The sequence below is a fragment of the Microcaecilia unicolor genome, chromosome 6, assembly GCF_901765095.1.
Source record: "Microcaecilia unicolor chromosome 6, aMicUni1.1, whole genome shotgun sequence".
NCBI classification, from domain to species: Eukaryota; Metazoa; Chordata; class Amphibia; order Gymnophiona; family Siphonopidae; genus Microcaecilia; species Microcaecilia unicolor.
Window position 1 is genome coordinate 249,465,564 of NC_044036.1, and position 12,174 is coordinate 249,477,737.

General features: G+C 44.6%; 1 protein-coding gene across 11 annotated transcripts in view; it reads left to right on the forward strand.

Moving 5' to 3' along the window:
* EHMT1 (euchromatic histone lysine methyltransferase 1) overlaps positions 1 to 12,174 on the forward strand; it is a 698,071-nt gene that overhangs the window by 663,050 nt on the left and 22,847 nt on the right. For all 11 annotated transcript variants that reach the window (XM_030207091.1, XM_030207089.1, XM_030207095.1 and 8 more), the window contains one exon: positions 11,668 to 11,843. In XM_030207091.1, the coding sequence (XP_030062951.1) occupies positions 11,668 to 11,843 (176 nt within the window). The remainder of the gene's footprint in view (positions 1 to 11,667; positions 11,844 to 12,174) is intronic.

Here is a 12,174-nt window from a genome sequence, read left to right on the forward strand (position 1 = left end):
TACATTGTAAGCTCTATCAAGCAGGGCTGTCTTGCATGTTCAGTGTACAGCGTTGTGTACTTCTAGTAGCACTGTAGAAATAATAAATAGTAGTAGTAGTAATCCAGTAACAACTCTTGTTACAAACCAAGAAAAAGTGTTTTTCACATACAATACAAAAAAAACTCTGGACAGTCCACACAGCTTTTTGTTTCTTTTGACCCAAATGGATAGGGGCAGCCATCAGTAAGCGCACTTTATCTAATTGACTAGCAGATTGCATTTGTTTTACTTAATCCCAGGCTGGGCTGACTCTGAAGGGTTATGTCATGGCTCACAATGTTAGAGCCATGTAGAAGCAGACTGAAATGGCTATTTTCAGTTTTGGCTGAAACCAAAACTGCCTGAAAGTTTTCAGCCAAAAACCTAAGATTGGTTGTGTGTTTGTGAACCAGTGAGGGCAGCTGGGGATTGTCAGAGCTTGCAGTCTTCATTTTTCTGCTAAACCCACAGTATCTAAGCCAGAACATAATAAAATCCACCGCACCTCCCACCCTCTCTCCCCACACACCCTAGCAAAAATGATATCTCACTAAAAGACGATCCGCCAGTGGTTCCTTCAGGTAGTCCTTCAACCTGGGTGTGAAAAGTCCCCCTGTACTTTTACCCGTTCTCTCTCTTTCTCTCTCCATGTGCCCCCTGTGCCTTCACCCATACACACTCTCTCTCCCTCCTTCCCTCCCTCGCTTGCACTTCCATCCACTATCTCTCCCAGACCACTGGCAGCTCTCCCCTCTCCTCCCCTCCTGGTTTACCTTGTTATTTAAGTCTTCACCTTGCAGCGACAGCATATTAAAATGCTGCCTCGGGCCCTTTCTTCTGACCCAGCATCCCCTTCTGAAAACAGGAAGTTGCGTCAAGGGGGCAGGCGGGTCAGAAGGGCAGGCTGAGGCAGTGTTTCAGTATGCTGCCACTGAATGGCAAAGACTTAAATAAGGTAAACTGGGAGGGGAGAAGAGCGCGCTGGCGGTCTGGGAGAGAGGAAGAGATGCCAGACTGGACGTGCAGGCAGGGGAAGAAGAGAGGAAGGGTGGTTAATCATTAATTTTGATTAAAATGTAGCCCTATTAACTATGTTTATAAACAGCTGTAAATGGTATGCAGTGCTGTGCGTGAAGTAGAGCAAATAGCAAAGACTTTAGAGAATGCACATGTTCAGTGGATGTCAGGTCCCTACCCCCACAAAAAAACTTACAAGTCAGTATTAGCTTGCTGGTGGGAGGTGTACTGTCTCGGTGTTTTGTGCTGGCTTTCAGGATAACACCTGATTCAGCTCAAGACACTGCATATTGCATATTTAACCAGATGTAGGGGCAAGGCAATGGGACTACGGGATTCCGAGGAGTGTAAAAAGTGTTTAAGGTGCAAGGGAACTGTAGTGCATAATTTTCTTGAATGTTCCACTTTGCAGACTTTTTGGCGGGGAGTGCTTGTCCTTTTGTAGGTGGTCTTGGGTGTTTCATTGGAATGGTCCTATAGGATTCTGCTTTTGGGGTCGGATTCCAACCTGGTAGCACAGGGGATGTCTATTTATCAGTGTAAATTTAGCAATGAAAATTACAAGAGGAACTTACGAGACTGGGCATCTAAATGGCAGATGACATTTAATGTGAGCAAGTGCAAAATGATACATTTGGGAAAGAGGAACATGAATTATAATTACGAAATGCAAGTTTCCGCATTAGGAATCACTAACCAGGAAAGTAATCTAGGCATCATCATTAATGGTACGTTGAAACCCAAGAAAGCAAATAGAATGTTAAGTATTATTAGGAAAGGAATGGAAAACAAAAATTAAGACGTTATAATGCCTTTCTATCGCACCATGGTGCGACCACACCTCGAATATTGTGTTCAATTCTGGTCGCCGCATCTCAAAAAAGATATAGTGGAATTAGAAAAGGTGCAGAGAAGGGCGATAAATATGATAAAGGGGATGGGACGACTTCCCTATGATGAAAGGCTATAGCGGCTAGGGCTCTTCAGCTTGAAGAAAAGGTTACTGAGGAGAGATATGATAGAGGTCTATAAATTGAACAGGTGGACGTGAAGCGTCTGTTTACGCTTTCCAAAAATACTAGGACTGGGGGGCATGTGATGAAGCTACAAAGTAGTAAATTTAAAACGAATCTGAGAAAATGTTTCTTCACTCAATGTGTAATTAAACTCTGGAATTCATTGCCAGAGAATGTGGTAAAGGTGGTTAGCTTAGCAGAGTTTAAAAAAGGTTTGGACGGCTTCCTAAAGGAAAAGTCAATAAATCATTATTAAATTGGACTTGGGGAAAATCCACTATTTCTGGGATAAGCAGTATAAAATGTTTTGTACTTTTTTGGGATCTTGCCAGGTATTTGTGACCTGGATTGGCTACTGTTGGAAACAGGATGCTGGGCTTGATGGACCTTTGGTCTGTCCCAGTATGGCAATACTTATGTACTTATGTGTGTGCCGGGAAGATCAGAGTCAAACTAGTGTTTAATTTTAGATTTTGATCCCAAAAGGCCATTGTAGTTTAGATATATTTGTGAGGGATGGAGGTGTCCCTTTCGTATTCTAAACATTGATCTGATTTCAGCATTTAAAAAATCCTTTGTTTCACTGCCTGGGGTGAGTGGACACTTTCATCAGGTGAGATGATGTCATCTTGAGACACTGGCAGAAGAAAATTATGGCTTCTGAAGTACAGAGAGCTGCAGTAGGAGGATATGAGAAGGGAGGTGTGAAAGGGAAAAATGAGTTTGTAGGGGAGGAGAGCGAAGGTAGTGGAGAGAGGAGGAGAAAGAAAAAAAGAATGAATGGGTAACGAGAGAAGGGACTGAGAGCTGCATTGGGTTGGGTTGAGGGTGTTCACTCACACCGGGAAGAAACGTACTTACTGTAGGTAATTCTTTAAACTGTTTTCACCCATAAAACACCTCATATTAAATTACCTCATACACAAGGCTGCTTTAACTGGCCATGGGGTTCTGTGTAAAATTTTGAGGATGGCCCCCTCACTGACCTAGCAGCACCTGGTGTCACGTCTGTGGTCGTGACCACCCTCAGACTTACCTTATTTTCTGGGGGTCAGCATCTATGCTGGCTTCTGTCTGTTTCTGTGTTAGTCTTGTCTCTGTGTGCTGATTGCTTCACTAGACCTCACCTGTGTGGGCTATGCCTCTCTGAGGAGCCAGCATCTAAGAGGCTCCCGCTTGTTTGTGCCAGGTTCCCAAGATGGCTCCTGCCTGTTCTTCCTATGTGTTCCAAGCCTCTCCTTGGTGTGAGTGTGTTCCCTGCTCCTGTCCTGCAGTAGGTGACATCATCAGTGAGAGCCTTCATAAGGAAGTGCTGTGCTTGCATTCACGGCCTTTGCATAGTAAGTAAGAGCATTATGCCAGTAGGCCGTGAGGTTAGTGAGAGCACTGTTGCCCCTGCTAATTGGCCTTTCTCTGGGGCTCTTGCCCATCTGCTATTTGTGTCTGTGGACTGCCAGTCCTTCTGTGTGGGCGCTGCCCTTCTGCTTTGTGTCTGTGGACTGCTAGTCCTTCCGTGTGGACGTTTGCCCTTCTGTTTTGTATCTGTGGACTGCTAGTCCTTCCTTTGCTTTGCTCTGATTTGGAGTCTGAAGCGTCAGCCATTTTCTCTCTGTCTGTGTTTGGAGCTGCTGAAGCTTCAGCCTGACTCTGTTATCCCTGGTTTATTCCTCTGCCTGCTGCCTGCCCAAAGGACTCTGTTAGCTCCTGGTTTTCTCCTCTGTCTGCTGCCTGCCCAAAGACTCTGTTAGCTCCTGGTTTATTCCTCTGTCTGCTGCCTGCCCAAAGACTCTGTTTGCTCCTGGTTTATTCTATTGTCCGCCGCCTGCCCAAAGACTCTGCTACTTCGTGGTTGCTTCTTCTGTCTGCTTGCCTAGCTTGCTTGTATATCCCGAGTCCTGTTTCTGCCAAGCTTGCTTTGTATATACCCTGAGTCCTGTTTCTGCCAAGCTTGCTTGTATACCCTGAGTCCTGTTTCTGCCAAGCTTGCTTGTATTTCCTGAGTCCTGCTTCTGCCTAGCTTTTGTGTATATCCTGAATCCTATCTCTGCCTAGCTAGGGTATATATCCTGAGAGTATATCCTGAATCCTGTCTCTGCCTAGCTAGGGAGTATATCCTGAGTGTATATCCTGAATCCTGTTTCTGCCTAGCCTTTGTGTACGTCTTGTCCCCTTGGTTTGTCTTGTGTTTCTGGCTTAGTGGCTGCGTGCAGCTTTCAGTCCGAGTCTAGTATTTAGCCTAGCTTCCTTCGTGTATCCCAGCCCCAGGGTGGGTCCTCTGGATCTTCAGTTCCTGCCTTATCCTGCAAGTCCTGCCGGCCACCCGCACTCTGGAGCTCAACTCCTGAGGAACGGTGGTCAAGCGCAGGTGACGTTGTTCCTGTTCTAGTTGCTTGCCTCAGTACTATTCTAGTTCAGAGTTCCAGCCCTGCTCTTCTGTGTATCCAGTTCCAGGGTGGTCTTGCCTGCCGCTGCCGCTCCTCGGCAGTGGCCCAAGGGCTCACGAATTCCGGTTCTGCCTCGAGGACCCGACAGAATGCAAAGGCCATGAGTCCAGCAAGATCATCGGTCCAGGTGGGCTTCCTGCCCATGATTTTGTTCTCTATGGACAATCCGGGTTCCAACCTGGGTGCAGCTCCTGATTTTTGTTCAGATCCCTATGCCAACCCAGTTACTTTTTTGGATTCTTTTATGACGCTTCAGGTGTACCGCAATAAACTTTTGTCTGACCCAGCTCTGAAGGATACCCTTGAAGCAGCAGCCGAAAGGAAGCGTCTCTGGTGGCGACAGGTCCGCCATAGTCCAGTTTCTGATTTTGATCCTTGTACTATGCTTTTTGCGTACCGCCACAGTCTTCTCGAGGACCAGGGCTGCGGGATACTCCTGAAGCTGAGGCTGAAAGAAGGCGCTGTGGAATTCCCACGCTCAAGGCTCCTCAGCAGTTTTTACAGAGCGACCTGGGTTACCGTTCTAGATTAGTTCCTGTTCTGGATCTCGGGCCCAGCCTGGGTCTGAGTCCAGACCGAGAGGAGCGTCCAACCAAGCCTTCGATTCCAGTCCGAGTGGCGCTTCCAGCTAAGCCTCTGAGCAGTCCGAGGGACGGTCCTAACCAGGTCTCTGAGGTCAGGCCGAGTGAGACGTCGTACCAAGCCTCTGATTCCAGTCCTAGTGGTGCCGCCACCTAGACGCCGGAGTCCAGTTCAGGGGGTGCTTCATACTGACCCTTCGATTCCAGTTCAAGTGGCACGTCCAGTCAAGCCTCTGAGTCCTGTCCAAGGGACACTTCTGATTGAGTCTCCAAGTCCTGTTCGAGTGGTGCTCTGGGTTGAGCCTCCAGTTCTTGTCCAAGTGACCCATCCGAAATGGTATGGGATTTGGGTTGCAAACCATTACGAGGAGAGACTTGCTGACCTGAACATGTATACCTTGGAGGGGAAAGGAGAAACAGGGGTGATATGATACAGATGTTCCAAATTTGAAAGATATTAATCTGCAAATGACCTTTTCCGGAGACGGGAAGGCGGGTAGAAACTAAAGGACATGAATTGAGGTTGCAGGGGGCAGACTCAGGACTAATGTCAGGAAGTATTTTTTCACGGGAGGGTGGTGGATATGGGCAATGCCCTCCGTGGGAGGTGGTGGAGATGAAAACAGTAATGGAATTCAAAATGCTTAGGATAAACACAAAGGAATCCTGTTTAGAAGGAATGGTTCCGTGGAATCTTAGCGGAGATTGGGTGGCGACGCTGGTAATTGGAAACAAACGGGAGCTGGGCAGACTTCTACGGTCTGTGCCTTGATTGTGACTGAATAGATAGGGTTGGGCTAGAGTGTAAATTTTATGGGGCTTCGATGTTAGCTTCTAGAACTTAGTACAAGAAACAGTACTGGGCAGACTGCTACGGTCTGTGCCCTGAGAAAGGCAAGGACAAATCAAACTCATGTATACATATAAAGTATCACATACCATGTAAAATGAGTTTATCTTGTTGGGCAGACTGGATGGACCGTACAGGTCTTTATCTGTCGTCATTTACTATGTTACTATGAATTGTTGTTTTTGGTGAGCCTGGTATCTAGGGATTCCCATATGTGAGAAACAGTGTCCTGCTTCTCCTCTGAGAAAGTGAAGTTACTTACGTGTGGCAGGTGTTTTCTGAGGGCAGCAGGACATGTATTCGCATGTCCCTTCCACTGCCCCTAGGAGTTGTATTCTTTTGACTTTGATATTTTACTGCTGGATCCATGTGCTCATGTCAGGTGGGAAGGCATTCGCACATGCTTGATGTAATGCTACCAATGGCTTCCTAAAATGATAAAATGTTGGATAGCGTCTGCAGCAGGCTTCGTCAGATGACATCACCCATATGTGAGAATACATGTCTTACCCTCCTGTCCTCGGAGAACACTTGTATAGGTGAATAACTTCACTTTCCCTTCCCCCACAAGGTGTTCAGTGTTTTCTCTCCCTTGCAGTCGATGTGTCTGTAAAAGGCTAATTTGTAGCCAGCACAAATGCTACGCATGTTCAAGACCTGCTGGGTCCTTCCCCCTCCTCCTGAGCAACGGAATGTTCAGTTCCCCGTACTGATCATGATCAGTGTATTGTAGACACTGAAACTACTGTGTAAGTGCTACCCCTCCCCTCAATTGTGCTACCCTAGGCATATACTTAGTCCACCTAGTGGTTTAATGGACCTGCTAGGCAGTCCATGATGCCCACATACAGGCTTGGTTTCCACAATGCATTTTGATGATGTATATTTGTGTACACCACTATCGCCGACCCTCTTTAACCTACTGATGACCCCACTAGCTAAATCCCTATCCAACCAAGGCCTCAACCCCTACACCTACGCAGATGATGTCACAATATACATCCCATTTAAACACGATCTAACAGAAATCACAAACAAAATCGAACTCAGCCTGCAAATCATTAACCTCATGGGCAGTATGCATTTCAATTAAAACTCAACGCAGAAAAAAAACATATTGTCTTATCATATTATCACAATACAATACGTACAAACCAATCAACCAGTATAAACACCCTAGACTACACTGTTCCTGCTCTCAGACAACCTGAAAATTCTCAGAGTCACCATCGACCGAAACCTTATGCTAGAAAGCCAAGCGAAAATTACAGCAAAGAAAATGTTCCACTCAATGTGGAAACTCAAACGAGTGAAACCTTTCTTCCCGAGGGAAATATTCCGCAGCCTGGTACAATCAATGGTGCTAAGTCACCTAGACTACTGCAATGCAATCTATGCGGATGTAAAGCACATATTATGAAGAAACTTCAAACTGCCCAAAACACGCAGCCAGACTTATATTTGGAAAAACGAATACGAAAGTGCCAAACCCCTACATGAAAACTACATTGGCTCCCAATCAAAGAACGAATCACGTTCAAATCTGCACCCTGGTTCACAAAATTATTCACGGCGAGGCCCGATCTACATGGCAGACCTCATAGACCTACCAACAAGAAACACAAACAGGTCAGCACGCATATTCCTAAATCTCCACTACCCAAGCTGCAAAGAACTAAAATACAAATCAACATATGCATTGTGAAGAATAAGGGGCTGTCCTATCTGGGGTAGGCCACTAGATGGCGCTGTTCCCATAGAAATGGAGGGAAATGTCCAGGATTGAGTCACTAGAGGGAGCCAGTAGGGGAATGTCCAGGTGGAGGTTGCTAGGACCAAGGAGAGTCCTGGGCTGGAAACAGGTGTAGGTGGTTAGGGCTAGGTCCTTCCTGGAATTAGGGGAAGAGCCCGAATGGGGGTGGGAAGCTAATTAACCACTTATACCTGCCTGTGTGGTGAAAGAGAAGAGAGGAGCTGGAGACCTTGCAGCTGGAGGAAGAAGATCCCCTTCAAGGTACTGGCTGAACTCTGTGACTTTTGAAGCTCTCTGCTGAAAAGGTGACAGCTGCACTACTCTCTGAGAAAGAAAATTAAATGCTTTTGTGTGGCTGTTTGAACTGTGAAAGTTTGAGGAAACTGCTTTAAATGTTTGGATTGAAGAAGAAATGTTAAGTTAAAGAAGGAATAAGCCATGAAGATTATGTTAAATGGCAGGAGGAATGTGGAGGAGTGCCTAGTGGTCTAGGGTGGCTGGACTTTGGTCCTGGGGAACTGAGGAACTGAGTTCGATTCCCACCTCAGGCAGCTCCTTGTGACTCTGGGGAAATACTTAACCCTTCATTGCCCCATGTAAGCCGCATTGAGCCTGCTATGAGTGGGAAAGGCGGGGTACAAATGTAACAAAAAAAACAAACTAATAAAATCTTTAGTTATAAGAAGTCTGGTGTTGGTGAACATTTGTGGAAGGTGAAGAGGAGGCAGAGAACTTTCCTGGGTTTGAGGCAGAGTCCTGGTGAATTACTGAGAAGGGTAGAGCCCAACCGTGACTGTGTGTGTGTGTGAAGGAAGCTACGCAGGGTCAGCCCTGGCCAGGTCCTGGAAGGGTGACCAGCTCACAGCATCCAGGTTCTCCTATATCAGTACACAAATATGGAATTGCACTACCAAACATCACGAAACAATGCATGACCTAACAACCTTTCGGAAATCATTAAAGACCAATCTGTTGAAGAAGGCTTACCACAACGATCCAACCTAAACACCCGAACCCTGCAACACAACGAAACTTGTACCAGAACAGGACACTTAATTCTTCCTCCCCAATTATCTAAGTCACTTTGTTACTCATGAACTTTAACGCTATTACCACTCTGTATTTCTGACACCGGAATTGACATTTGCCATCACGGTACTATGTAAGCCACATTGAGCCTGCAAATAGGTGGAAAATGTGGGATACAAATACAATAAATAAATAAATAAGATGGGGGTGGGCAAGTGGTTGGTCCCAAGAGCCAAGTTTGGGGTAGACAATGCCAGTGAGGTCCAAGCAGAGAGGAGTGAGTGTTTGGATCTCTTTTCAGCATTCCAGATTGCAGAAGTAACATATTTTAGGCTACCACAAAGTAGAACCTATGCTACTACTGCAGGCTGGACAGAAGCCTCCTGTGAGCCAAAGTTTGCCCATCTCTGATCTAAGAACTAGGTTAAATTGTATATTTTGCATCCTCTGAAAGTTAGATGCTTTTTGTGGCCCTTGAGAACCAGTATTACATAAGAACCTGCGTAGCCATATTGGGTCAGACCAATTGTCCATCTAGCTGAGTATCCTGTTTTCCAAACAATGGCCAAGCCAGGTCACAAGTACCTGGCAGAAACCCAAATGGAGTGGAGGCGTGGCCTAGTGGTTAGGGTGGTGGACTTTGGTCCTGGGGAACTGAGGAACTGAGTTCGATTCCTGGCACAGGCAGCTCCTTGTGACTCTGGGCAAGTCACTTAACCCTTCATTGCCCCATGTAAGCCGCATTGAGCCTGCCATGAGTGGGAAAGCGCGGGGTACAAATGTAACAAAAAAAAATCATGGCAATATTCCATACTACAAATCCCAGGGCAAGCAGTTGTTTCCCCATGTCTTTCTCAATAGCAGACTATGGACTTTTCCTCCAGGAATTTGTCCAAACCTTGTTTAAACCCAGATATGCTAACTGCTGTTACTACAGCCTCTGGCAAAGAGTTCCAGAGCTTAACTATTCATTGAGTGAAAAAAATATTTCCTCCTATTTGTTTAAAAGTATTTCCACGTAACTTCCTTGAATGTCCCCTAGTCTTTGTACTTTTGGAACAAGTAAAAAATCAATTTACTTCTACTCATTCAGGATTTTGTAGACCTGAATCATATCTCCCCTCATCTGTCTCTTTTCCAAGCTGAAGAGTCCTAACCTCTTTAACCTTTCCTCATACTACAGGAGTTCCAGCCCCTTTATCATTTTGGTCGCTCTTCTTTTCTAATTCCGCAATATCTTTTTTGAGATACCAGAACTGAAAGCAATACTGAAGGTGCGGGCGCACCATGGAGCGATACAAAGGCATTATAGTGTTTTCGGTCTTATTCACCATCCCCTTCCTAATAAGTCCTAGCATCCTGTTTGCTTTTTTTGGCTGCCACCGGCACCACACACTGAGCAGAAGATTTCATACTTGATCTAAGATATTTTTCTCTTACATTCCTGTAATCTTTTGTTTTAAAGCTTCAGATTCTGGCATGGTCAGCCACTCATACCTTCCAAATGTCTAGGTTGTTTTTGGACAAGCATAGTATCAGAGCTGAGAATAAATGGCTAGGATACGGTGTAAAACAGCTTCTGTTGCTTGCTTAGTGAAAGGGAGGGATGCCTTGCAGAGCAAGAAAAAAAGAAGACAAGATAATGCAAACATAAACTGCCGATGGAGTTGTATGTGCACAGCCTTCTGGAGGTTTTTCTCTCCATCTCTGGAAGGCCTCTCCCAGGACTTCAGTCTCAGTTTGATTGTAGAGCTTTGGTATACCCTATCCATTAAAATATTATTATGAGCATGCCCAGAAACAACAACTTGCTCTTCTAATGGATCCTTTTTGCTTCTGGCCTCAGTGTGACTTAAATTAGTGGTAGTAATTAAAGTCTGCTGCTTGCACTATCTCTGCTAGGGTAAATAAAAGGATTTTCTTATTCTCTATATAAAATAAGCCACTTTGTTTCAAATATTATTATATCATATATGATAATATGATTGTTAGTCATTGAGCAGAAGCATCCATTGTATTGAAGTGCATAATTTATTGTCTACATACATTTTTTTTTTAATTTTGATGTTTTTGTGAGGTGGTAGTACAAACTGTATTCATTTTGCAGTGCCTGCATATGATTTGTAAAACACATGCTATCAGAATGTGCATTCATACAATAATAACTGCAGCAAGGTTTGGTTTGGACTGTAATAGCCACACAGTCTAAATTTAAGTTCACTTAGGAACAGAACATATGGCTTTCCTGGTTCTCAGTCTGCTGCTCTAACCATTAAGCTACTCCTCCATTCCTGAGGGTCCTTTATATCAATAAGGTTTTCAGGATATCCGCAATGCATATTTATGAGAGAGCTTTGCATGTAGTGGGGGGAGTGCATGCAAATCTCTCTCATGTATATTCACTGTGGATATCCTGAAAACCTGACTGGCTGGGTGCCTCCAGGACCAGGTTTGGGAACCACTGTTCTAGACAAATAACAAAATCAAGCCAGGCAGAGACATACAAGAACAACTTGGCACATTTTTCTCCTCTTTTCTCAAATCGTACAATCTAATGTGGTTAAAAGTGATTCCTTTAAATTAAAACATTTTACACTCCATGGGACTGCATAATCCTCAGAGTTTGGTGTGGTACATCTCTATCCAAGTGTTCTCGCTCCTGAGGTAAATAAATTACATGCATCTGAAAAAGCAACTGCCAGGGCTGAATTCTGTTCATATGTCCCTAATGCTGAAACACCAATGCATTTTTGAATGGTGCACTTTTTAGGTATGGATAACACTTTGGTGCAGTTGTGCATTTTCTGGTCTTCCAAAATCAGTGAGTATTTTAAATGTGTGACCATGGGATTTAGGTGAAATCCAGATGCCCTTTTATTTTATAGTGCATGGAAAGAGTCCTGCAAGTGTGCAAATTTGCAAAACTGCCTGAAATATTAAATCTCTTTCCCTCTAGGATGGAGAGGTGTACTGCATCGATGCTCGTTTCTATGGAAACATCAGCCGCTTTATAAATCACCTCTGTGAGCCAAACCTCATCCCTGTGCGAATCTTCATGTCACATCAGGACCTGCGCTTTCCCAGGATTGCATTCTTCAGCAGCAGGAAAATAGAAGCTGGAGAACAATTAGGGTAAGTAATCTCATCCAGCCATTGGCTTTCCTGCCTCTTTTGGACATTAAATATTCCTACAGCAAGGTCTCTCCCATGCTATCTTCTAGCACTTGTTATGTAATTATTAAAAAAAAAAAAGGTATACTTCTTGATTCAGGATATCAGTAATTCTGTTTCACAATCCTGGTTTATAAAAACAGCCGTGTTTACAAATGAACTTGGCAAAAATACTTTGGTACAGAGCGTTTTTCTTTAAGGATGGCCCTGCACAAATTGTTCCTGGCTCTGCTACTTATGAGTAATGGTATTTTGTTTAAGTCATATCAGGTGTTTTATTTTTTTCTTTTAA